We start from the raw sequence: 27,260 nt of genomic DNA on the forward strand, positions 1-27,260 counted from the left end.
GGACCTACATATATAAAAGTATGTTGGAGACTTCCTTTGCAGTCCAGTGGTTAAGAACCCACCCTTCCATTGCAGGGGGCAAGGGTTTGAGAAACTCAGATCCCACAAACTGCTTGGCCTGGCCAAAAAAAAGTATATGATAAAGACAGCATTTTATATAGGTGGGGGAACAGATCAATTGCCTTATAAAGATTATTTAGGAAACTGTCTTACCACTGGAGAGAAGGGGAAAAAAATGCTTTCTCCTACATTAAAAAAAAATCACATAGATTAAAATATTCAAATTAAATCATAAACCATATATAAAAAATACAGATGATTATGTTTATAGTAATTTTGAAGAAAATAAAGACTTCTTTTTGGTCTTGCCAAAGGGCTTGGAGGATCTTAGTTCCCAGTGCCCCCTGCAGTGGAGTCCTAACCACTGAGCCACTAGGGAATTAACAAGAAAAGACTTTCTAAAAAAAAAAAAAAGAAAAGACTTTCTAAGCATGTTACCAAAGCAAGAATTAAATATAAACTTTGCATATACATAACATCAACAAAATAGAAAACCTCATAAAGTCTAAATACATATGACAAAGTGGGAAGATATCTGCCATATAGTGATTAGGTAAATAGCCTGTATAATAGAATATGAATATGAGAGAGTTGGCAGCTTAAGAATTTGGGGTTTTAATGCCAGACAAAACTGAGCAGAATGCTGAGCCTATCATAATAAATGTTAGTTATAATTTATGATAATAAAAACAAATACATATTTTAAATTAAAAGTAGCCTAGTTAAAAAGTGAGAAAGGAACATGCACCCATGTTTGTAGCAGTATTACAATAGCCAAGAGGTAGAAGCAACTCAAGTGTCTATCTACAGATGAATGTAAATATATACAATGGAATGTTGTTCAACCTTAAGAAGGAAAGAAATTCTGATAGATGCTATAACATGAATGTAGTATACCTTGAAAACATTATGTTAAGTGAAATAAATCAGGTACAAAAAGATAAATTCTATATGATTCCATTTGTATAAGGAAATGAAAAATGGTGAGTTGTTCAAAGGGTACAGAGTTTCAGGTGTGCAAGATAAAAAAGTTGTGGACATGAGTTGCACAACACTGTGGATATAATTAACACTACTGAAACTTACACTTAAAGATAGTTAAGATGGTAAATTTCTTTTGACCATGTCACACAGCTTTCGGGATCTTAGTTCCCTGGCCAGGGACTGAACCCAGGCAACTGCAATGAAATCACCAAATCCTAACCATTGAACTGCCAGGGAATTCCCAAAGATGGTAAATTTTACATTATGTGTATTTCACCACCATTAAAAATAAAAAGTGGGCGAAGGATATAATGGGATAGTTACAATAATAAAATACACTTGGCCAATAAAGTTATATGAAAAGATTTTTAACCTCTCTTAGTCATAATAGATTATAATAACCATTTAAAGTCAATTATACCTCAATAAAAAAAACCAACCAACCATTTAAAGACTGCTAAAGCCAGCGCTGGGCTTCCCAGGTGGCGCTAGTGGTAAAGAACCCATCTACCAATGCAGGAGATACAAGAGTTGAGGGTTCAATCCCTGGGTTGGGATGATTCCCCTAGGAGTAGGAAATGGCCTTGAAAATTCCATGGACAGAGAAGCCTGTCTGGCTACAGTCTTTGGTGTCTCAAAGAGTCGGACATGACTGAGCACATATACACACTACATACAAAGGCCAATGCTAGGGTGGAAGCTGGAAAATCAGTTCCCATATACTGTTTTTTTTCCCCCCATATACTGTTAGTTGGACTGTAAGTGGTGCAAACGCTTGGTGATAAGTTTCAAAATGGGGAATTCCCTGGCCGTCCAATGGTCAGGACTGAAGACTTCCACTAACATGGCTCAGAGTTTTAAAAAAAAAAAAGAAGAAGATTCAAAATGAAAATGTGTGTGCTTTTTGACCTAGGAATTCTACTACCAGAAATGTATTGAGAGAGACGGCATGAGCAAGCTCAAGAGCCCAGATGGGCATGCTTGAACAAGTGAGCTCCAGAGCACACACTACCTCATCACAGTAAAAAAAATTGGAAATAATTTCAGTTATTAATAACTGTCCAGTTATAGGCCACTGATTAGAAAGATGGGCCTCAGGACAGAATAGTATCCAACAATTAAACTTAATTTTGTTTAATGTGGCATGTGGGATCTTAACTTCTGACCAGGGATCAAACCCATGCCCCCTGCAGTAGAAGCACAGTCTTAACCACTGGACCACCATGGAAGTCCCAAACTTAATTTTAAAATAGTTTTTAATCATATAGAGAAAATTTTTTACAAAATATTAAGTGAAAAACAAAAGATATATAAGATACATACATTTCTTCAATATGTGATCATAACTCAAATAAATGTATATAAAGTTGTAGGGGCATTAAAATAAACTGAAATGTTAACATTATCATCTTGAATGAAATTCAGCCCCCTTAAAACCAAGTTCCTCTGCTGAGTTTATGATTAACCTCTCAATCCAGAACTTTATTCCCTTTCCTGTCTTGTACCTGTTCCCCCTCAAGACAGGAATATCAAAGAAAAGGGGGAAATTGTAACTGAGCAGGACCCTATGGGGCCTTCCCAGGACAGAACCCACCCCCCCAACCCCCACTGTCTTCTGCCTGTCTTTTGTCTATAGAAAAACTTTAGCCTCCTAGGCCTTCTTCAAGTTCCAAAGAGCAAATTTAATCAGAGAAGTGAGAAAACACAGAAAGAAAGGAAAACTGGCAAAACAAAATAGTAATAGTTTAGCCATTAAACAAAGTTAAGTTAGTTCCTCCATAAGAGCTATAGATAATATTCTGAGCCATATCCTTAGGTTGTTTTGGTTACCAAAGTGGAAAAGTGGTGGGGAGGAATAAATTAGGAATTTGGGATTAACAGATACACACTACTAAACATAAAATAGTTAAACAACAGGGAACTATATTCAATTATCTTGTAATAGTGTATAATGGAAAAGAATCTAAAAAAAAAAAAAAAGAATCTGAAAAAATATATGTATAACTGAATCACTTTGCTATATTCTGTAAATCAATGATACTTTAATTAAAATATTTAAATAAAATAAAAAAGGTCTATTAATCAGTTTCATAGTCTTTTTTTTGTATTTTGTTTTCTACTTCCTACACATAAATATTTTCCACCTATTTTAGAGTACAAAACAAAAAAAATGGGAGAGAGTAGCAGGTCAGTCATCTAATCATCCATTCTTTTAACAAATATATACTGAACACCTCCTATAAGCCATATACGGTGTGAGGGGTTCTAGGAAAACAGCGAGTAAAATCCACATGGTCCCCATTTGACTGAATCTCATTCTAGTTGGGGAGATATATGCTAAATAAATGATCACACAAAAACATCTGGTGCTATGAGATCCTTAGCGGGGGGATCTGATCTAGTTTTGAGGGGGTTTGTTGGAATAGAGGTTCAAAGCCAGATAAGGGGTCAATGTATGCTGAGATTTGAAGGATAAATAGTAGTTAACTGGGTATAGCAGAAAGGTATGCACAAAGGTTCTGTTGTGGCACCCACAAGAAATTAACGCCAGAATGGCTGGAGTGTAAACAGTAAAAGGGAGACAGGGAAAAGATACAGCTAAAGAGGTAAACAGGAGCCAGAACATGCAAGACTTTTTGTCTCATTAAGAAATTTGGTCTTTATCCTAAGAGCAAACTAGGGAGTTACACAAAATGAAATGCACTCAAGAAAGGACCCTGTCTGCAGCATGAAGGGACAGACTAGAGGGGAGGGAAAGACAAGATGCAGGGAGACCACATAAAAGGCTATTGCAGTACCTCTAAGAGAAATGGTGACAGCTTGGCTTAAAAAAAGGGGACATGAACATAATCAAGATATTTTAGAGAGAAATTGATAGAGTTTGTGGCATATTGAACATGGAGAGTTAAAGGGAAGGAGGTGTGGAAGATTCCTAGGTTTCTGGTTTGTGCAGATGGAAGGATGGATATTCAGTTCACAGAGGCAAGGTGAAGGAGTCTTTTGGGCCTAGAAAAGAGAACAACAGTCTCAAAGGCCCCTTGCTGAATCATCTAACTTCGGAGAAAACAAAACAGAATTTCAGTTCCACCCTGATGCTCCAGGCCGGTTGCATCTATCTGGGACTTATCACCCCCTGTCCAGAAACCTTCCACCCCCTACACCTGCCCAGAAGACTTATCACCCCCTGCCCAACTACAAATGTCATCTCAACAGAAGAATACTCAAAATATCCCACCTGATTAACATTTCGCTTATTGCTTCCACAAATCTCCCTTTAAGTAAGAAGCCTCCCTGATCCCTCTTGGCGCTCAGCCTGGTCGTCAGGCCGACTGTCACCCCTCCTTGCCTGAATAAAGGTAACCTACCTCTGTTGAGGTCGTCTTTCCTTTTCTGCCTCACCGAAACTATACCCTACACAAGGAATGCAGGAAGAGGACAAAGATTTTTTGGTGTGCTGAAGAAAATGAGTTAGGTTCAAGATAGGCTGAGTTGGAGATTTAGCATTGTGCTGTATACAGTTAGATATTTCCATCAGAAGGTCAGAGAACAGGTCAGAGCTAGGAAAATAAATTTACAAATTATTGGCATATAAATAGTCACTGAACTGTGAATATGATAAATAGCAAAGAGAGAAGGAGAGAACCAGAGAGGGGAGAACAGAACAGGGTAGTGGGTGAAAGGTCAGTTATGGGGCCTTAAAAGAATGGGAACATTTCCTGCCCTAGTTACAAAGGATAAAAATGTAAGGGAGACAGAAAAGCCAGATGCCTAGGAAGGAAATCAGTGTGGGACCACAGAAGTCAAGTGAAAATAACGTCTCAAGAGTTTGTGGATAACAAATATTTTGAGCTCTCATTATGTGCAAGGCCTTGTGCAAAGCTTTACCACAACCATCTCTAAAGCTGAACTTTGAGTCAGAGTTTTTTCTTAGTCCAAACAGCACTCATTTATCTTTCCTATTTTCATTCACTTGAACACACAAAGTTGCCAATTTTAAAAGTTCTATGTTTTTAGGCTAAAAAAAAGTAATCTGCTCAGCTATAACAAATATTCTTATTATTCCTCTCCCACATCTTTAGAAAACAGCCCATTCTGCATGAAAATGTGTCTGTACTTGATTACTTAGATCAATTATAGATATTGACAGCATTTTGGTAGCTCATTCCTACCCTTAGTTGTATCTAGATAACAAGTCAGAAATGCAACACAACTCAGTAATAATGATTGACTAAGGCTCCATGGTGCTTCCCTGGTGGCTCAGTGGTAAAGAACCTGCCTGCTAACACAGGAGATGCTGGTTCAATCATGGCATGGGAATATCCCCTGGAGAAGGAAATGGCAACCCACTCCAGTATTCTTCCCTGGGAAATCCCATGAACAGAGGAGCCTGATGGACTACAGTCCATGAGGTTGCAAGAGTGGGATACGTCTTAGGGAATAAAACACAAGGCTCCAGGAAGGCACAGACTCTTATTTGCCATGTCATTCTGCACAAAACTAGTGGTTAAATAATGTTGTTAAGTATTCAAATCTTCAACGTGTAAATTTTAAATGGAGACCTTGGTAAACTGCTCACAAGATTACTATAAGGATCAAGTGAAATAAAATAAAACACGTAAAAGCACTTTTCTTTGGCACTTTACAATTGTAGGAATTTTTTTTTTTTTTTTTTTTTTTAGGCTCACACCATTAGTACTCTGCTGAGCTAGGCTCAATAAGGCTTTATTCAACTGTATACACGTTAGAATATTTTTAAATGGAGAAAAAACAAGATTATGTACCTTTTCTAGGTTAGTTTATATTTGTTAATTTAATCTTTCCTACAACCCCATGAAATATTATTAATTTCCATTTGCAGGCGAGGAAACCAACTTGCTTAAAGTCTCAGTTGGTAATTTCCTGAGATATGATACAAACCCAAATTTGTATGACTCCAAAGCTCAAGTTTGATTTTTCATAAAAATACTGCTTTTTTTCCCTCCCCCTGACAGGGGGAACCAACCCATACTCCTGCCACCCTCTCCCCCTTGCCCCAGTGGAATCCCGGATTCCCAACGACTGGACCTCCAGGGAAATCCCACTGTAACAATATTCTCAAGATAAGTAACCCCATATCGCAATGGAAAATAATAACATACTCCCAGGAAAATTTAGGATACCAGTTTGAAAGCCTGACTATAAAGCAAACTTCATTAAAGAAATCTTAAGAATGAGGATGAAAATAATAACTACTATAGCAACTCAATGGTCTGAATAAGGTAATAATAATAAATAACAGAATGGCTACAGAGTGGACTGGTTTCTTAACTCCATACTGCTACCGAAAATTCTAAACACAACCGATTCCACTGAATTTGACCAAACTACCTCAAGTGCTCTCCCTGAATATGTTAACGCCATCTCTTCTTCACCCAGGACTCTGGTTACTTGATAAGCATAAGCCCGAATTCTCCCAGTGGACAGCATTTATGTAATGCCCCCTGCATGTCTACATGTGGATCATACTAGAAGGTAAGCAATGTAGAGTGGCAAATAAACTGCATTTTGATTAGTCCTACCAGACTTTCCCTGCCCTACCAAATGGGGACCAAATACTTCTCGAATTTTCCCCCCACCCCCCACTCCAAGAGCTACCTCACTATTTGAAGGTAGCTCCGGCAAGAAAAAAAGATACTAGGTCTTAACTTTAGCTTGAAGAAAACTATGCTCTATGAGTCCGTCCCAGTCCTATTTTCCTCGCGGCATGGCTGTGAGCATTGAAAATGCGTAGGATTTGCTAACGTGGTCAGCACATTTCCTTCCTTAGATCTTTCGTACTTAAAGGGCTCTGATTCGCAACATTTAGGGAATTCCTTTAAGTTAGGAAGAAAAGTCAAGGCTAAGAATTTTTCCCTAACAGGAATGAGTTACTCCTTTAAATAAATTATATTCTCCTAGGCAAGGAAAGACTTTCCTAAGCCACCTTCCAACCCGCCTCTCAATTTCCTCAAACTTCTCTATTTTAGTACGCGGTCCCTTCAAACCTCTGTACCCGAACAGGAGCTCTTGCGTAACCCGACGCCTCCCTCTCGACGACCACGGGAGCCCATGTCCAGCCCACTCGGGGGACAAGACTCGCTTACTTTTCCAGTTACTTCTGGGCAGGCTGTGAAGAACTAACGGTCTCAGAAACCACCACGCTCCAGACTTGACTCGCGGGAAGCCGTGGGTGGGCGCGGGGATCGTGCGGCGAGCGCGCCCCGCCGCTGTGGGGGGCTGGCCCACAATCCCTCGCGAGGGCGAGGGCGAGGGCGGGAAAGGTGAGGGGGCCTAGCAAGGGGGGACAGCGGCAAGAAGAGCCAAAACACTGGCACCCTGGACTAGGGCTAATCTTTATTCGATTACTCCAGACCCCAAACCGGTAACATGCAAGAGTGTGTGTACGTAGTTCCATTCGGAGAGATCATTCCCACTAACAACGCTTAGGCCTCCAGCCAGAGGGTCAGGGCAGAGGTGAAGAAATGTGGTAACACCCACTGAGCCCAGGCTTTTTGCATCCTGCGGGCTCCATCCATCTTTTTTTTTTTTTTTTTTTTACTGTCAGGATATACGATTGATGTGCAATCATTTCTAAATGAGAGTTGAAAGAATCAGGGAAGAAGCGGGACACGTGAGTCAAAGTGTATCCGAGTTCCTCACAGCCCCAGAGCGGGAGGCCGCGTGCAGCCAGGCCGCGGACGCCTCCCCTTCCGTCTTCCGTCTGACGTCACAGGGCGCGGCTGACGCGGGTGTCCGGGCTCGGCGAGCTCTAGGAGCGCGCGAGTGCGCGCGGAGGTGCTTTGACTTTGAAATGCAGCGGGATTTAGTGAGTTTGCCGCTGTCCCCGGCTGTGCGAGTGAAGCTGGCGTCTGCAGGTTTCCAGACTGCTGAGGAACTCCTAGAGGTGAAACCCTCCGAGCTCAGCAAAGGTAACGACTCCTGACGACAAGCTGAGGCACGCTGGCCGCCGTCGGTGCCGCCTCCAACTCTGTTCGGCCTTCAGGCTTAAGCACTATCTCGGTCAGAGTCTTCTGCCGCCTCCCGCCGCGTTTACACCACGAAACAGCTCCTCGATTTCGCTTAAGAGTGATTTGAATGGTTAGAACTGTGGTCTTGGAAACATTCACTAATTGCTTTCTCTACCAGTGCCCGCTGAAAGTTCTGAGGAATCTCTCATTTACGCTCAATATTTAACGTTAACTCAATATTTAGCAATCATTTAACGTGGGTTATTATATCCAATATGTATGGAAAGGAACTGATGCTAGAGGAAGCTAAGTAACTTTGTTATGAGCGGACTAGGAAGTCGTTCAGCCAGTGTTGGAATTCAGACCGGCTGTCTGTTTTCACTGTTCCAAAATCCAAGGGGCAGGGATTCAATTTAAGGAATGCACGATTCGTGATAGGATGAGATAAATTAAGAGAAAGGGAGTAGAATCACCAGAACCTGGAGAAAGCAGTAGAAAAAAGATATCCCTTTTCTTCATGTAATTCACTGAGAAAAACCCAAACCTCACATTACGGAACCCTGTAGATTATAAATTGGTGGGAACCACTGCCTCGTGAGGTAAACAGAAGTGACACTGTCTGCTGTCACTCTACTCACTGTGCACCTTCCACTGCAGTACTCTCAGGACTGTTACTGAGATGGAACAGAATTCTAAGTCATTACCCCTAACAATGGAAAATAAGGTTTTAACTCTCCACTCGAAAACAAATGTTATAGGTCCAGTGTTACTGTTTGTCTTAAATATTACACCGAGGACTGTATCCCTCAAACTTTGATGGGCTCATTTTCTCTCAACAGGTTGGTTTTTACCTGAGCAAATCTAAATGATAGTAATAGCTAACAATTACTGAGCATTTTGGATGGCCTCCGCATTCTACCAAGGTTTTATGTGTATTTCATTCCCATTTCGTAGAAGAAAAGTGTGAGACATAAAAAAGTAACTTGCCTATGCATAGTGACTACATAGTGAGTGGTGCAGTCAGGATTGACAGACCTAAGTAATCCAGAGTTAAGGCTCTTAGATTGTATGGAACTTGCACTTCTTTAGCATCATTATTGTCTTTTTTTTCTTCTGGTCGCAGGGCTTGTGGGATCTTAGTTTCCCCACGAGGGATTCAGTCCTGCCCTTGGCAGTGAGAGCACAGAGTCCTAACTACTCCAGAATGGCCACCATTTTTGTCTTTTATTAGCATCAGATTGATAGTTCATATCCTTCATATATCAGTTAGGCACTGATATATCACACTTGTAAGTGATGCCATCCTCACAATTATTTCTTCTATAAGCTGCTCATTTTGTAATTTCCATTTTCAGGCTGTGTTGTCAGGAATGAAGTCATGTAGTTGAGGAAGCGTAAGTGTATTGTTTGAACTATTTGTGCATCAGATAATTTTCCTTATTAAACAGTTTGCAGTGATCCATGAATTTTTCTTGAAAAATTTTCACTATGAATAATACACATGCACTTCTTAAATATGCATCTTGTTTTAGGCAAAAAGTCCATTTTCATTATTTCCTAAAAAATAATTTGTGTGCCTTATGAGAGCAAGTTTATTATGGCTTCATAAGACCCAAAGAGAGAGTAAAAGAACAAAAAGATAATAAAAGGACCAAAAGGGGAAAAAAGTACATTTTTATTTCTACCTTTGAGATACTCTTGTAGGTACTCAGAAATGCTTTAGGGGTTTAGGTTTCTGAATTCTGTTTCTGAGGTAATAGCTTAATCTTTTAAGTATGTGAAGACTAAGAAAACAAAGATAAATGCCTTTATTAACTTGAAAAATTAAATAGTTAATTGAATATGACATTTTTATGTTTCTCTACTCTTGGCATCGCTCTTGTTATTTAAAAATTAAAAGTAATATAGACAATGGTGTATTAGACTGTTATAAATCTCTAAAATCAAGTGTTCATGTCTCTTTCTTTCAGAAGTTGGGATATCTAAAGAGGAAGCCTTAGAAACTCTGCAAATTATAAGAAGAGAATGTCTTACAAATAAAACAAGTTATTCTGTTACAGCTGAGTCAGGCAGGAAGTGTACAGCACTGGAACTTCTTGAACAGGAGCATACCCAGAACTTCATAATTACCTTCTGTTCAGCACTGGATAATATTCTTGGGGGTGGAATACCCTTAACCAAAACAACAGAAATTTGTGGTGCACCAGGTGTTGGAAAAACACAACTATGGTAAAATGTTCTCCCCTTAAGGGTGGGCTTAATAACATTTTATGAAAATAGCAGAGTATTGTGTGGCGGGTATACAGTTAGGAGACCAGAAAAGGCATGTATGTGCTCTTTTTTTTTTTTTAATGGTAAGTTCTGTTTTAAAGAAATTGTTTTATTTTTGGCTGTGCTGAGTCTTCATTACTGCTCGGGCTTTTCTCTAGTTGTGGCACGCAGGGGCTACTGTCTAGTTGCAGTGCATGGGCTGCTCATTGCAGTGGCTTCTCTTATTGAGGAGCACAGGTTCTGGGTGTGTGGGCTTCAGTAGTGTGGTTCTGGGCTGTAGAGTGCAGGCTCAATAGTGTGGTGCATGGGCTTAGTTGCTCAGCGGCATGTGGGATCTTCCCCGACCAGGGATCAAACCTGCGTCTCCTGCATTGGCAGCCGGATTCTTTAACACTGAGCCACCAGGGAAGCCCAGCATATATGTGCTCTTAATTTTGTGTATGTGTGCATCAAACAAACCAGTATTTGCCTTACTTCACCCCATCTTGATAAATTGATACAATTATTTTGATATTAGAAAGGGTTTCTTTTGCAACAGTATAGTGTGGTCAGTGGGGTAAACAGGCAGTCTTCTACTTTATTATAGAATTAACTCCTGAGAATATATTTGAAAGCCAAATGTTTGAAGTAGACTTCTTATAATAAGAAAGAGGTCTGTACCCAGAAGCCTAAAAAAAGCACTAAAGAATCCTTAATTGTGGTTTATAGGTACACCCTCCCCCTAATCCATGCATCAACTGAGTGACATGTTTGGAACTATGGAGAGTCAACCATCTTTGTTGCCTTGCAGAGTATATTTATGCCTATAAAATATTTACTGGTATCTAAAGGTTAGTGATTTGGAGTTTGAACAGCACTGCTTTGATGATTATGATAATGATTTGGTCATTTCAGTTCTTTGTCTTGACAGTATGCAGCTGGCAGTAGATGTGCAGATACCAGAATGTTTTGGAGGAGTGGAAGGTGAAGCAGTTTTTATTGATACAGAGGGGAGTTTTATGGTTGATAGAGTGGTAGACCTTGCTACTGCCTGCATTCAGCACCTGCAGCTTATAGCAGGAACACATATGGGAGGAGGTAAGTTAGCCAAGTGCTCTTTTTTCAGTATAATGAAAGTAATTTGCATTTGTATCCATCTCAAGCCTTAATAGGGCTTCCCTTGTGGCTCAGCTGGTAAAGAATCTACCTGCCATGTGGGAGACCTAGGTTGGGAAGATCCCCTGGAGAAGGGAAAGGCTACCCACTCCAGTATTCTGGCCTGGAGAATTCCATTGACTGTATAGTCCGTGGGGTTGCAAAGAGTCAGGCAGGATTGAGGGGCTTTTACTTTTAAGCCTTAATAAGAGACCACTTAGAACATGAAACTTAATAACTTGACTGTGTACTAGTATTAAACTCATACTTCTCTTAGAAATTGAAAATGCTGCACCTGGAGTTGCCTCTTCACCTTATATGGCCCTCATTTTTTACTGCCGGAGCTCTGGGAGAAAACCTGTGTGTATGTCAGTGTATGACTTCAAATCATCATGCTCTGGCCTGCCAGGTGTAAGCTGGTGTTGCTGAACACCTTAATAAAGTAAAGGTTGTCTCAGTGTGTTCAGTGTATGTTGACTGGTTTTTCTAAAAACCTTGAAAAATCATGTCTGGAAATGTTTGGAACATTAAGCCAATTGACCTTATATGGCTCTGTGTAGTATGTAATTGACTTTCCACTGTATTAATTGTACTGTTAAAGTGTTGGGAAGATGTTTTGTCCTTATTATGTGGAAATTTAGTGTTTGCTTAAAAGTTTTTTTAAAGGTAATTTGTATTCGAGTTCTTGTCCTTCAATTCAGTTCAGCTCAGTTGCTCAGTTTTGTCCGAGTCTTTGCGACCCCATGGACTGCAGCACACCAGGCTTCCCTGTCCATCACCACCTCCTGGAGCTTGCTCAAACTCATGTGCAAGGAGTCGGGGATGCCATCCAACCATCTCATCCTCTGTCATCCCCTTCTCCTCCTGCCTTCAATCTTTCCCAGCATCAGGGTCTTTTCCAATGAGTCAGTTCTTCACATCAGGCGGCCAAAGTATTGGAGTTTCAGCTTCAGCATCAGTCCTTCCAATGAATATTCAGGACTGATTTCCTTTAGGATGGACTGGTTTGATCTCCTTGTAGTCCAAGGAGGTACTCTTAAAATTACATGGTTTCTGGTTTGACTGTTTTCTTTTGGTTTATTATATTTTATTTTTTGGATATGTGGTCCTTATTCTTTTATCTAGAAATGTTAAAAAACATAATGTTTTTCATAAAATGTTTTTATTCCCTTTAAATGAATATAATCAGCTGGATATTTTTACTTGCATTGGAGTACTTGGTGTCCTTTTTAACCAGTGACCAATATGTCTACTGAAGGTCCATCAAGCTATCCATGTCACAGGTGTAATAGTGTCTTAGGATCTTATTGTAAATATTGTGGATGTAGCACTGGAATATAGTTCTTAATGACTGGTATGTGATTAAGTTGTTAACTTTTTGGTTTAAAATGAATTTCTTAAATATATATTTGTAATAGGCAGTGTTCTCTGAAATTTAATTTATTGTTTTTTATTTCAGTGTTAAAACTTAAGTACATTTTAAAATGCAATGATTTTTAGCTAGTTTCTCTCTGAAATATGTACAGAACCAATCTGGTTATTTTTAAAAATCCAATCTAAGGAGGGAATTTTATTTTATATCATTGTTTCTACTTAAATATAAAATTATGCTATACTTTTAAGGGAAAAATATGCTTCTTTCGAACATTTTTCCTTTTAACTCTTAATTTGTAGTCTTATAAAAAAACAATAAAGACATTCCATTATGATACTTCTTTTCAATGGAAGGCAGTAACAAATACGAAAATGTAGATGTTAAAACTCTGGTCTTTATGTGTATAAACATTTTCTGGATAGCATAATATGTAAGGAAACAGTGGAAAAGGTGAAAATAAGAGGTCAGGAATTTTGAAATGATTGTTTGTGAAATGACAGGTAAAACTAATTATTTTAAGATTGTTTTGTTACTTATTTCAGAGCACCCAAAGGCTTTGCAGGATTTCACTCTTGAAAATATTCTTTCCCATATTTATTATTTTCGTTGTCGTGACTACACAGAACTACTGGCACAAGTTTATCTGCTTTCAGACTTCCTTTCAGAACACTCAAAGGTATGGCTCCAACTTCATCAGGCTCTTTTTTATCCCTAATTTGTTGATTGCTTTTATCATGAAAGGTGTTGGATTTTGTCAAATGCTTTTTCTGAGTCAACTGAGACTATCACGTGGGTTTCCCCCCCCCCCCATTGCTGTTAATCTGGTGTGTTTCATTGATTGATTTTCATATTATACTATCTTTGTACTCCTAAGGATAAATCTCGCTCGATCATGGTGTATAATCCTTTCAGTATACTAAAGGACTGAGTTTGCCAAGTATTTTATTGAGGATTTTTGTGTCTGTCACTGGTCTCTGGCTTGCTTTGCTGGGGATGTCTTTTTGTGGCTTTGGTATCAGTGTAATACTGGATTCATAAAATGAGTTAGAAAGTTTCCTTCTCTACTTTTCAGAGTAGTTTGAAAAGGATTGGTATAAATTCTTTAAACATTTTATAGAATTCACTGATGAAGCTATCTGTTCCTGCTCTTTTCTTTATTGAAAGGCTTTTGATTACTGATTTCAGTCTCTTTTGGGCTACCCAGGTAACTCAGATGGTAAAGAATCTGCCTGCAGTGGAGAAGACCCAGGTTTGATCCCTGGGTTGGGAAGATCCCCTGGAGGAGGGAATGGCTACCCACTCCAGTATTCTCACCTGGAGAATTCCATGGACAGAGGAGCCTGGTGGGCTAGACTCCATAGGGTTGTAAAGAGTTGGACACCACTGAGCTACTATCGCTTTCCAGTCTCTTTATACTTATTGTCAATCTGTTCAGATCTTCTGTTTTCTTTGTGGTTTGTTTCTGTCAGTGAATTTGTCCATTTCATCTAGGTTATCTAATTTTTTGGCATGCAGTTGTTCACTATATTCTCTTTAATTGTTATTTTATAAGGTTGGTAGTAATGCCCCTACTTTCATTCCTGATTGGAGTGGTTTGCATCTTCTCTGTTTTTCTTAGTCATTTTAGTTAACGGCTTGTCAATTTTGTTGATCTTTTCAAAGAATCAGCTTTTGATTTCAGTGATTTTTCCAATTGTTTCTCTTTTGTCTGTTTTGATTATTTCTACTTTAATGTGTATCACTTTCTTCTACTTTCGTTGGAGTTAGTTTGCTGTTCTTTTTCTAGTTCTTTAGAGTACAAGTTTAGGATATTGGTTTAGGATGAGAATTTACATTCCCATCAACAATGTAGGAGGATTCCTTTTTCTCTACATCTTCCTCAACATTTATTTTTCCTGGGCTTTGATAATAACCATTCTGACCAGTGTGAGGTGATTACCTCATTGAAGTTTTGATATACATTTCTCTAGTAATTGGCATATTTTCATGTGCTTTTTGGCCATCTTTATGTCCTCTTTGGAGAAATTTCTACTTATATCTTCTGCCTGTTTTTTGATTGGTTTGTTTTTTTGATATTGAGCTGCATGAGATGTTAGTATATTTTGAAGATAAATATATTTTGGTCACATCGTTTGCAAGTATTTCCTCCCATTCTGTGGGTTGTCTTTTCATTTTGTTTATTGTTTCTTTTGCTATGCAAAAACTTTTAAGTTTAATTAGGTCCCATTTGTTCATTGTTATTTTCATTGCTCTAGGAAGTATAATGATCCAAAAAGATATTGCTGCAATTTATGGCAAAGAGTGTTCTGCCTGTGCTTTCCTCTAAGCGTTTTATAGCGTCTGGTCTTACATTGAGATCTTTAATCCATTTTGAGTTTATTTTTGTGTAGGGTGTTAGAGAATGTTCTGATTTCATTCTTTTACATGTGACTGTCCAACTTTTCCCACTTATTGAAGAGACTGTCTTTTCTTCATTGAATATTCTTGCCTCCTTTGTGGTAGATTAATTGGTTGTAGGTGCATGGGTTTGTTTCTGAGCTTTCTGTCCTGTTCTGTTGATCTATAAGTCTGTCTTTGTGTTAGCACCACACACTTTTGATTACTGTACCATTATAGTAGAGTCAGAAGTTATGGAGACTGATTCCTCTGTGTTTCCTTAACAAATTAAAATTTTTTCTCTTCTCGATCTGTGAAAAATGCCCTTGGTAATTTGATCGGAATTGCATTGAATCTGTAGATTACCTTGGATATAGTCATTTGACAATATTGATTCTTCCAGTCTAAGAAGAACATGATATATTTTTCCTTCTGTGTCATCTTCAGTTTCTTTGATTAGCGTTTTATAGTTTTTGGAGTACACATCTTTTGCCTCGTTAGGTAGGTTTATTATTATGTATTTTATTCTTTTGATGAGACAGCAAATGGGATTATTTCTTTAGTTTCTCTTTCTGATCTTTTGTTGTTAGTGTATGGAAATGCAGCAGATTTCTGTGTATTAATCTCTTACCTTGCAGGTTAACCACATTCATTGATAAGCTCTAGTTACCACTTATTTCTGTGTATAAATTATTCTCTGGGGAATTCCCTGGCAGTTCAGTGGTCAGGGCTCTGCCCTTTCACTGCTAAGAAAGCTAAGATTCAATCCCTGGTTTGGAAGCTAAGATTCTGCAAGCAACAAGGGTGAGGCCAAAAAATAGAAATTCACATTGCTAACTTTAATTTCAGCTGTTGAATGACAGCTTGAGTTGAATGACAATGCTTGGGGTTTTTTTGTTTTTTGACAATGCTTGTTTTATCCTACCCTCTCAAACTCTGTCATTCATTGACTTTCCATTATTCAGTATAATCTCCCTTTTGAGAGATCAAGGAAACTCACCAGAGTATATTCAGGAAGTTGCTCTCTAAACTTGTAGGAGAAAAGTCATCAGTGTGACAGTTACTACTTAGCAGAAGGTCCAGATCTTTGTAATTCAGCCAGTTTCAATAAAATCTGTACTGTGGAGAGGAAAATAGACTTATTTCTATTTTTCCATTATAGATTAGGATATGTAGCTGCTCTGATTTGAGCAGAGAGGTCCTTGGATGCTCTTGGTATTTGGGACTCCTTGCAAATACCCTAGAACAAAAACATGTAATTATATATTACTTTCCTGTGCAGTATTTTCCTTCTTTTGATTTAGTGATCACGCCTAGTTATTGAATTCATTTTCCAAAAGTAGTAGCATATTTCCTCAATTTATTGTGTAGTTCGCAATGTAATAGATATAGGCACAATAATTTAAAAAAAGTTTTGACATATGGTTGATTTATAATGTGTTAATTTTTGCTATACTGCAGTGATTCACTTATACATATTCTTCTCATATTCTTTTCCATTATGATTTATCAAAGCACATTGAATATAGTTCCCTGTGCTATACAATAGGACCTTGTTGTTTATACATCTTACGTATAATGTTGATAGTTTGCATCTGCCAATCTCAGACTTCCAGACCATCCCTCCCTCATCCTGCTCCCCATTGGCAACCACTAGTCTGTTCCCTATGGACACATTTTTAAGATCAATCTGATTATGACATTTTTTTTCCATCACTTTATTAGAAGTCTAGACAGCAAAACAAATCAACTCGATCTGTAGCTTATTTGCTTGCTGATTTCCATGTAGAAAATACTCCTATCATAGCTGATTTCAAGTATGTCATTGGACGTGGAGTAGAGAAGAAACCGTGCACATCGTTATGTAGTGTTTCCACTATAAAGGTAAAATAGAAAAAAATAAATAAAAAAATATAAAAGGTAAAATAGATGTAAATAACCTTAAGAGCATAGATAATAGTAAAATGTAGTAGGGGTGAGTTTTCAGTATTTATTATCCATATTTTAATATAATTCATTTACTCATAAATATATATAGTTTATTTGTTACTGATGACTATAGTTGATGATGGATTTGTAAAACTTCTAAAAATTTAGCTCTTGCTTCAAGAGCTGTAGCATTTGGCCTCAGCACACCACTGTTCCTTTCTGTCATTTCCTATCGCTCCTCCTCACTACTTTTTTTCTGACCCTTTAAACGTGCCAAACCTGTTTGAGTCTTAGGGCCTTTGACCTTCCTGTTCGTAATATACATGAGTTGTCTTTCTCTCCTAGAGGTTCTTATCCAGGAGTCAGTTCTTTTTTTTAATTTATATGTTTATTTATTTTTTGAACAATTTAGTCTTTTATTTGCCCAAGGCCAGCTGTTGCAGGCACTGAGGCCCCAAGACTTCCAGAAGGGATGGGGATGGAGGGAGCCATCCTGCCTTCCAGGTGCTGCCTGCCCCATCCTGCTTCCTGCAGGAGATGGGAGAGTAGATAAAGTATACCCTTGCACCATCAAGTATCTCCTCAATTTAGTGTCTCAGTCACTCAGTTGTGTCTGACTCTGCAACCCCATGGACTATAGCCCACCAGGCTCCTCTGTCCAAGGGATTCTCCAGGCAAGAGTACTGGAGTGGGTTGCCATTTCCTTCTCCACCAGGAGTCAGTTCTATTGCCTGCCTTCTTATTGATGGCTCCCTCACATCTAGTCTAAGTTTCCCTCTACCCACCACCTACTTATTTGTCATTTCACCTGGTTTGAATTTATTTATAGCCCCTATCATTATCATAAATTATCTTATTCAGAACTTCTGAGTTGGTGAACCTGTGGAAGTGCTAGGAGAATGGCTCTGGGAGAGAACGTGGAAACTCCGTGTCCCTTCCCCATACCTTCTCTATGCATCTCTTCCATCTGGCTATTCCTGAATTATGTCCTTTATTTTTTTTCTAATTGACATGTAGTTGATTTACAATGTTGTGTTAGTTTTTCTGGTGTACAGCAAAGTGATTCAGTTATACGTATATATACATACATACTCTCTTTCATATTCTTTACCATTATGGTTTATTCAGTTCAGTTGAGTTGCTCAGTCGTGTCCAACTCTTTGTGACCCCATGAACCGCAACACGCCAGGCCTCCCTGTCCATCACCAACTCCCAGAGTTTACCCAGACTGATGCCCATTGAGTCAGTGATGCCATCCAACCATCTCATCCTCTGTCGTCCCCTTCTCCTCCTGCCCTCAATCTTTCCCAGCATCAGGGTCTTTTCAAATGAGTCAGTTCTTCGCATCAGGTGACTAAAGTATTGGAGTTTCAGCTTCAACATCAGTCCTTCCAATGAACACTCAGGACTGATATCCTTTAGGATGGATTGGTTGAATCTCCTTGCAGTCCAAGGGACTCTCAAGAGTTTTCTCCAACACCACAGTTCAAAAGCATCAATTCTTCAGCGCTCAGCTTTCTTTATAGTCCAACTCTCACATCCATACATGACTACTGGAAAAACCATAGCTTTGACTAGACAGACCTTTGTTGACAAAGCAATGTCTCTGCTTTTTAGTATGCTCTCTAGGTTGGTCATAACTTTCCTTCCAAGGAGTAAGCATCTTTTAATTTCATGGCTGCAGTCACCATCTGCAGTGATTTTGGAGCCCAAAAGAATAAAGTCAGCCACTGTTTCCACTGTTTCTCCATCTGTTTGCCATGAAGTGATGGGGCTGGATGCCATGATCTTAGTTTTCTGAATGTTGAGCTTTAAGCCAACTTTTTCACTCTCTTTCACTTTCATCAAGAGGCTCTTTAGTTCTTCACTTTCTGCCTTAAGAGTGGTGTCATCTGCATATCTGAGGTTATTGATATTTCTCCCGGCAATCTTGATTCCAGCTTGTGCTTCTTGCAGCCCAGCGTTTCTCATGATGTACTCTGCGTATAAGTTAAATAAGCAGGGTAGCGATATACAGCCTTGATGTACTCCTTTTCGTATTTGGAACCAGTCTGTTGTTCCATGTCCAGTTCTAGCTGTTGCTTCCTGACCTGCATACAGGTTTCTCAAGAGGCAGGTCAGGTGGTCTGGTATTCCCATCTCTTTCAGAATTTTCCACAGTTTATTGTTTATGGTTTATTACAGGATAGTAAATATAATTCCCTGTGCTATACTGTCGGACCTTGGTGTTTAAATATTTCTATATATAGTAGTTTGTATCTGCTAATCCCATACTCCTGATTTATCCCTCCACTACTTTCCCCCTTAGTAACCATGTTTTTTTCTATGTGAGTCTGTTTCTGTTTTGTAAATAAGTTGGTTTGTGTCATGTTTTAGATTATACATATAAGTGTTACCATATTATATTTGTTTTTTTCTGACTTACTTCACTTAGTATGATAATTTCTAGTTCCATCCATATTGTTGTACATGGCATATTTCATTCTTTTTTTATGGCTGAGTAGTATTCCATTGAATGTATATGTGTATATATTATACACGGATACATATACTCCACAATTTCTTTATCCACTCATCTGTTGATGAACATTTATGTTGCTTTCTTGTCCTGGCTACTGTGAATAGTTGGGGAAGGAAATGGCAACCCACTCCAGTATTCTTGCCCGGAAAATCCCACGCACGGAGGAGCCTGATAGGCTACAGTCCATGGGGTCACAAAGAGTCGGACACAACTGAGCGACTTCACTTCACTCACTTCATACTTTATCTCTGGAGAAGGAAATGGCAACCCACTCCAGTGTTCTTGCCTGGAGAATCCCATGGACAGAGGAGCCTGGCGGGCTATGGTCCGTGGGGTCGCAGAGAGTCAGACACGACTGAAGTGGCTGAGCACGCACTGTGAGTAGTGCTGCTGTGAGTGTTGGGATGCGTGTGTCTTTTGAATTTCTCCAGATACGTGCCCAGGAGTGGGATTGCTGGATCATATGATGCTGAGTTATATCCTTTTATAATAAACTTGTAATCCATTGAGTTTAAAAAAATAAATTGTTCATATATTTGTTCACATATAAATTGTCCCTTACTACACTAGAACATAAGCTGCAAAAGATCAAGAATCTTGTGTCTTGTTCCCTAGTGCATGGAACAGTGACTAGCACACAGTAGGTGTCAAATACTTGTTGAGTGAAGTAATGAATGAAAGATATAAAAACAGCTTACTATGGAGAAGGAAATGGCAACCCACTCCAGTACTCTTGCCTGGAAAATCCCATGGACCAAGGAGCCTAGTAGGCTACAGTCCATGGGGTCGCAAAGAGTCGGACACGACTGAGCAACTTCACTTCACTTCATGGCAAAATGTCTTGTGTGAAACATGTTTTTCTTAATTTCCATGAAACAACATTCTGCAGTCTAATAAAACTTTTATCTACTGTACATAGAAAACACAAGCCTAACTTTTAAGTGTATTTTAAAGTTATATAACAATGCCTCTATATCAGATGACTATCAAGTGAATGAGCTGTTCATGTCCTGTCAGTTTATTAGAAAACCATGTTTTTTAAAAATGTATTTACCCTGGAGAAGGAAATGGCAACCCACTCCAGTAATCTTGCCTGTAGAATTCCATGGACAGAGGAGCCTAGCAGGCTACAGTCCATGGGGTTGCAGGGAGTCAAGCATGACTGAGCAACTATCACTCACTCAGTGGGCAACAGACTGATTTACTTATGACAGATACAGCATATTTGTACTTAAAATAATTTTTTTTGCCATAGACTTTATTAAAGTTCATAAACCTCTCTGAAAAAAAAATAAAATAAAAATGTATTTAGATTAACATCTATGTGTATTCCTGCCCAGATCTGCTTATTATCCTTCTGCAGTATTAAATGATCTTCACTAACATTAAAAAAAAAAAAAAAGCTTACTAAAACAGTGCTTCACAAAAGCTTCTCCTTTTGTCTAGTCCTTATAAAAATATATAATTTGTCATATTTTGTTTATAATTGGATTAGTTTCCAGATTCTGTTTGTTCTTGGATCTTAGGTTATATATTATTCTAACTTCACCATAGGAGCCATTATTTAGATTCTATTAGAAATGAAACTGTCGTGAAAATGTTTATTTATTATCTGTAAGTAAACTTTGTTGATTAGAATTCAAAACAAACTTTCCTCTTGCTGAATTCTGTAGTGGTTAGTTGCCCTATAGTGTATTCCAAATTAAAGAAAAATATACCAAAAATTAAGCTTTCGAAAAAACTTTTATACTTTAACATTCGAGAGGGGTTTTTTTGCTTTGTTTTTAACATAAAAAGAATCCTGAAGAGAAAATTGACATAATGTCAATTGAAAGATTTATTTTACTAAGATTTTAAAAGTGTTTTTATTGGTCCACCTCTGTGAAGACTGGGAATAGTGGCAAATTATGAGAAAATTGTAATTGCTTCTTTTTATTGAATTTTTTTTTGAATTATTTATTCAAGATGAGAAATTATTGAACTAGAGTATATTCTAACTTCTGGTGACTAGTGCAGAAAGCACTGAATAGTTTTCTACCTGAGCAAATTAAATTTTTGAAGAGTAGGAAATAGAACGCTGGATTTTAAAATTTTGTTTCTTTTTTTCTGTAATGGACTCTGCTTTGTGGTTGCCATTTATTATTTTATTTTATTTTTATTTTTTTATTATTTTAAATACCAGACCTAATATCATTATCTCTTGTAATTAGGTTCGATTAGTGATAGTGGATGGTATCGCTTTTCCTTTTCGTCATGACCTAGATGACCTGTCCCTTCGTACTCGATTATTAAATGGCCTAGCCCAGCAGATGATCAGCCTTGCAAACAACCACAGATTAGCTGTAAGTATTATTATTAGTAAAGGGAGTTTTGTTATAAAGTCACGATTTTATAAAATGTTCAAGTGTAGGGAACTGAACTGGTGGTTCAGTGGTTAGGATTCTACTTTTCTGGTGCAGGGGGCACAGGTTTGATCCCTGGTCAGGGAACTAAGATCCTGCATGTTGTGCAGTATGACTAAAATAAACAAAAATTAAATGTTAAAGCCTAGAAATAGCAAAATATAAAATTTGTCTGACTGAAAGCAAATAATATGGACATACAGTTCTTTTTTTTTTTTTAGATTATTTTTTTGGCTGTCTTTGTTGCTTCACACGGGCATTTTCTAGTTGCAGCAGGCAGGGGTACTTTTCATTGTAGTGTGAGGGCTTGTCATTGTGGTGACTTCTCTTGTTGCAGAGCACAGGCTGTAAGTGCGTGAGCTTCAATAGTTGTGGCTTACAGGCTTTGGAGTGCTGGCTCAGTAGTTTTGGCTTACTTACCATGTAGCATATGGAATCTTCCCAAACTAGGGGTTGAATGTGTATCCCCTGCATTGGCAGGTGGATTCTTAATCACTGGACCACCAGGGAAGCCCCAATGTACAACTGTGAATGTAGTTTTGTTTCAGTTTGGTTTCAAATTAAATCTAGTCGGAGTGTTGTATATCAGTTTTTCTGGAAAGAAAAAAGCATAGCCAAGATGCTGAATTATAAAAATGGACTTTGTTTGATAAAGAAATGCCAGCTTTGATAATTACCTTGTTTTCTTTGTAATATACTTGATGTTTCTCAGGTAAGCTCTTCCAACATTGCCATTTTTCTTTTATTCTTGAGTCTTTGATTAATACATAATGTAGAATCACACACTTCAATGGGTAGAAAAATTGTGTAAACAACCTAGATATTTAGAGGTGGAGCTAACTCTTCCAGATGTGTAATGTGAGGAGATCGGTAAAGATAAGCTCAGGAGAGCTAAAAAAGGAGTGAGGTAAAAACTTTTTATTTTATTTTATTTTATTATTTGGAGTGAGGTGAAAACTTTTTTAACTGCCTGTTTGCACTTCCCTATCTGCAGCTTCATCCCACCACTGACACACTTACAAACTTGTCTAGGAGGGAGGTGGGAGGTCAAACTACTTACCTTGATTTTCTTTTCTGTACCTCAATTAGAATCCTTAGCACAAAGTTGTAAATAACTCCTCAATGAAATCACTTCAAAGCGTACATTTTTTTCTTTTGAGTTTTTAATTTTTTTTTCTTTGCATATGCTGAAAACATGGTATCCTGTCTTGAATTATTTCTTGTCATTAATTTGTAATTTCTTGCATGTTCAGTCGTGTCCAACTCTTTGTGACCCCATAAACTGTAGCCTACCAGGCAGGCTCCTCTTTCCAAGGAATTTTTTTTAAGGCAAGAACACTGGAGTGGGTTGCCATTTCCACCTTCAGGGGATCTTCCCAACCCAGGGATCAAACTAGTCTCCTGCATTGGCAGGCAGATTTTTCACCCCTTGATCTACCTGGGAAGCCTGATTGGTAATTTAGCATTGCCTTAGTATCAGTGAAGAGTCCCCAGTAGGGGGCACTCAAGGATAATGGGTTGTATAGTTCCTTAGGTTTTGCTTTTGTTTTTTAGCAGAAAGAGCTTCATCTTTGCTGATTAAAAAAGTAATCTAGGGAGTTCCCTGGTGGCTTAGTGGTTAGGATCCCAGGCTTTCATTGCCGTGGCCGAGGTTCAGTCCGTGGTCAGGTTACTGAGGTGCCACCAGCTGTGAAGTGCAGCTCCCCCCACCACCACCGCAAAAAAAAAAAGTAGTCTAAACAACATTATGAAATGTCACCCATTGTTTAGAGTCAACAACTTTATATATGCTGCTTTGTCCACATGTCCAATTACTTCTGAAAATTTTAAGCCAAAAGGGATATCTCTATTTTTAAACCTTTTGTTATGTATTAACAAATTGCTCTCAGAAAGTGTATTCCAAAGTATGTTCTGTACATCAATGAATGGGAATTCTTTTTTGTTGTTGTTTATAGTTCAGTGGAGAAAAGATAAAACTTATTTTGCTGATTTGGATAATATAAAGAATTCCCATGTAACATTTCCCAAGATTTGCTTTTTCATTCTTATTCTCTCTCCCCACTCTATTTCTGTACACACACACACACAGAGTTTATGTGTATATTTTTCTGAAGTGTTTAAAAAGAATTGCACATATATCCATTTGTCTAATAATACTTCAGTATATATTTCCTAAGAATGAGAATAGTCTCATATGGTATCCAGAATATAGTTATCAAATTTAGGACATTTAATATTGTATTGCACTTTAATATTTAATCCATATTTTAGTTTTATCACTTATCACAATGATGTCCTTCATAGCAATTTTTTCCCCAGTTCATTTTGCCAGCAGGAATCACATATTGCTTTTAACTTTTGTGCCACTGCTATGTTTTAAGAATATAAGCCAGTACTTTTAGAGAATATCTCTGCATTTTGGGTTTCTGTGATGTTTCCTCTTGATTAGATTCCAGTTATACCTTCTTTTTGTGTGTGGCTAAAATAGAAGATAGACTTTTTTTCTTGAGGTATAGTTCACCTTTTAGAGATATGTTTATTTATTAGCAGAAAAAAATTTAACAGCCCTATTAGATATAGTTAATATACTATAAAATTCACCCTTTTAAAGTGTAGCTCAATGCATTTTGGTATATGCAGAGCTGTGCAACCATCACAGCTATCTAATTTTAGAACATTTCTATCACCCCCAAAAGAACTTTCATACCCGTTCACCATCATTCCCCATTGCACCCTCCCTGTAGCCACTAACAACCACTAGTCTGCTTTCTGTCTCTATGGATTTGTCTTCTTTGGATACTTTATATAAATTTCATACAATGTGGTCTTTTATGTCTGGCTTCTTTCACTTAGCATAGTATTTTCAAGGTTCATCCATGTTGTAGCACGTACCAGTATGCTTTTTGTGACTGAATAATTTTGCATTTTATTTGTATACTGCATTTTGTTTATCTGTTTATTCATTTAAGGACATTTGGACAGCAGAAGTATTCTTAAAGCTCTGAAGTTCATAATTTCAAAGTGATTATTACTTCACTACTTTAAGATGCCTTTTTTTTTTTTTTTTTTTTGGCGCCATCCTTCACAGTTTGCAGGAAAGCCCAGAATCCTGACCACTAGTCCACCAGGGAGGTCCTAGGACTCATTCTTTAAGAGCTTGGAGTAATTACACAATAACTTTCATTTATATCATGGTAAACCCAACATTTTTGCAGAAGGAGTTTTAGTTATTTTATAAATATTTTCTAGTGCTGCAAATTCTGATTTTGGGATGTTGAACAACTGGTAAGCCAATATGTCTATTTACATTTGCCTCAAGGTGTGTAGTAGATAATGTGTAAGATGTGTAATAGTCTGTAAAGCAATGTTGTCTGACAGAACTTTCTGTAAAGATGAAAATGTTCAGTCTGATATAATAGTTGCATGGTTGTTGAGTACTTCAAATGTGGCTAATGCTGTGGAAGAACTGAATTTCTAGTTTTAATTAGTTTTTAAAAGCTATATGGCTAATGGCTGCAGAATTGAATAGTGCACCTTTAATAAAAAGGTGTTGGTGTAAGTAAATATCCCACTTGATAAAGATTAAACACTTGGTAGTATGTGAAGACAGAGAAGGCAATGGCACCCCACTCCAGTAGTCTTGCCTGGAAAATCCCATGGACGGAGGAGCCTGGTGGGCTGCGGTCCATGGGGTCGCTAGGAGTCAGACACGACTGAAGCGACTTAGCAGCAGCAGCAGTATGCAAAGAGTATTATTCAACGTGTTGTAGATGCTAGTTAGACATATATTTCAGTTAATTACCAATTTAAATTCCTGCTTAGCTTGTTCTGAAATACCTGGAGTAAGGTAACACATGGAAGACCACTGTGGCCTTCAGAGGAGACTAGAGGATGGTGCTGTCATCCAGTTTGTGCCTGACTGAGATCTAGATCACAGATTTCTCCTTTGTAGATGAAAACTTTAGGGTGCTGATCACTATGGTGGGAACAGCCAAATAGCCTTTTCTTCCTCAGTTTTCTTAAAGAATTGGTGGATTTTTTAGATCTTTTCTCATTGCTTTTTTAGAAGTTCTTTACCAGTTTCAGCTTGCAGTAGTATCTGTCTTATTTCTGGAGAGAAGCTGTATATTGGAACAATATTTAAAATAACCGTTTCTGGAGAATTTTGGATGAGAAGGTGCCAGACAATCTGACTTTTACTGTGTTCAGTTAGCCTTAAACACTTTTTGTCTCTGCTTTCAAATTGCTATCTTGTGGGACTTCCCTGGTGGTCCATTGGTTAAGAATTGAGATTCCACTGCAGGGGCCACAGATTTGATCCCTGGTTGAGGAACTAAGATCCTACATGCTACATGGTGCAGCCAAAAAATAAATAAATAAAAAGATAAGATTGCTATCTTTTTAAATATATTATCTTTTCTGTAGGCCACTATACGTAAGTTCAGTTCAGTTCAGTTCAGTTCAGTCACTCAGTTGTGTCTGACTCTTTGCGACCCCATGAATCGCAGCACACCAGGACTCCCTGTCCATCCAAAGAATTAGCAATATCGTTAGCCTTGAGGCCATCGGTGAGTAAGACAATACCTGTATCTGTATTATCTGAACAGTCTAGTATAGTTATAATTTGGAGTCATTTGATCTGTTACTGGATTTTATTTTTTCCTAGTTCTCTTAATTATACTGTGCTCTCTATATGATTTTAGGTCTCCTCTCATTCTTTGCCTCAGTTTTCCTTTTTTTCCTGTAAAATCATAAATGGTAATATTGTCTCTCCCCTAACAGTATAAACAATGAGTTAATTTTATTAAGGATTTTATTTTATTTTTATTTTATTTTTTTTTAGGATTTTATTTTTTAATTTGGCTGCACCACGCAGCATGTGGGATCTTAGTTCCCCCACCAAGGATCAAACCCGTGGCCAAACTGCATTGAAAGCACAGAGTCTTAACTACTGAACTGCCAGAGATTTATTAATGATTTTATATTCCTTTGAATAAATATATTCTAGAGAGGCAATAGTGGTAAAGAATACAGATTCCCTTGTTTCCAGCGCTCCTAGTTATTAAGTTTTTACACATGGTGTCTTTAGACCTTCTAGTTTTGGGGGGAGACTCACCTAATTTTCTCACATTTTGCTTTTGTAGGTAATTTTAACCAATCAGATGACAACAAAGTTTGATAGAAATCAGGCCTTGCTGGTTCCTGCACTGGGTAGGCAATTA

The 27,260-nt window shown here is 38.0% G+C and overlaps 2 protein-coding genes across 2 annotated transcripts in view; one reads left to right on the forward strand and one right to left on the reverse strand.

Annotated features, from left to right (window-relative positions):
* Window positions 1-7,289, reverse strand: part of TEX14 (testis expressed 14, intercellular bridge forming factor) — a 142,211-nt gene extending 134,922 nt beyond the window's left edge. Inside the window, exon 1 of the mRNA XM_043902812.1 lies at window positions 7,167-7,289. The gene's annotated coding sequence lies outside the window, so the exon portion shown is untranslated. The remainder of the gene's footprint in view (window positions 1-7,166) is intronic.
* A 368-nt stretch (window positions 7,290-7,657) lies between these two features.
* The window catches only part of RAD51C (RAD51 paralog C), a 29,038-nt gene continuing 9,435 nt past the window's right edge, over window positions 7,658-27,260 (forward strand). The window contains exons 1-7 of the mRNA XM_043900760.1: window positions 7,658-7,991; window positions 10,001-10,259; window positions 11,212-11,378; window positions 13,353-13,486; window positions 16,912-17,070; window positions 21,847-21,978; window positions 27,183-27,249. Coding sequence (XP_043756695.1) covers window positions 7,658-7,991; window positions 10,001-10,259; window positions 11,212-11,378; window positions 13,353-13,486; window positions 16,912-17,070; window positions 21,847-21,978; window positions 27,183-27,249 — 1,252 coding nt within the window. The remainder of the gene's footprint in view (window positions 7,992-10,000; window positions 10,260-11,211; window positions 11,379-13,352; window positions 13,487-16,911; window positions 17,071-21,846; window positions 21,979-27,182; window positions 27,250-27,260) is intronic.

This window comes from Cervus elaphus, chromosome 5, assembly GCF_910594005.1.
Source record: "Cervus elaphus chromosome 5, mCerEla1.1, whole genome shotgun sequence".
Taxonomy (NCBI): domain Eukaryota; kingdom Metazoa; phylum Chordata; class Mammalia; order Artiodactyla; family Cervidae; genus Cervus; species Cervus elaphus.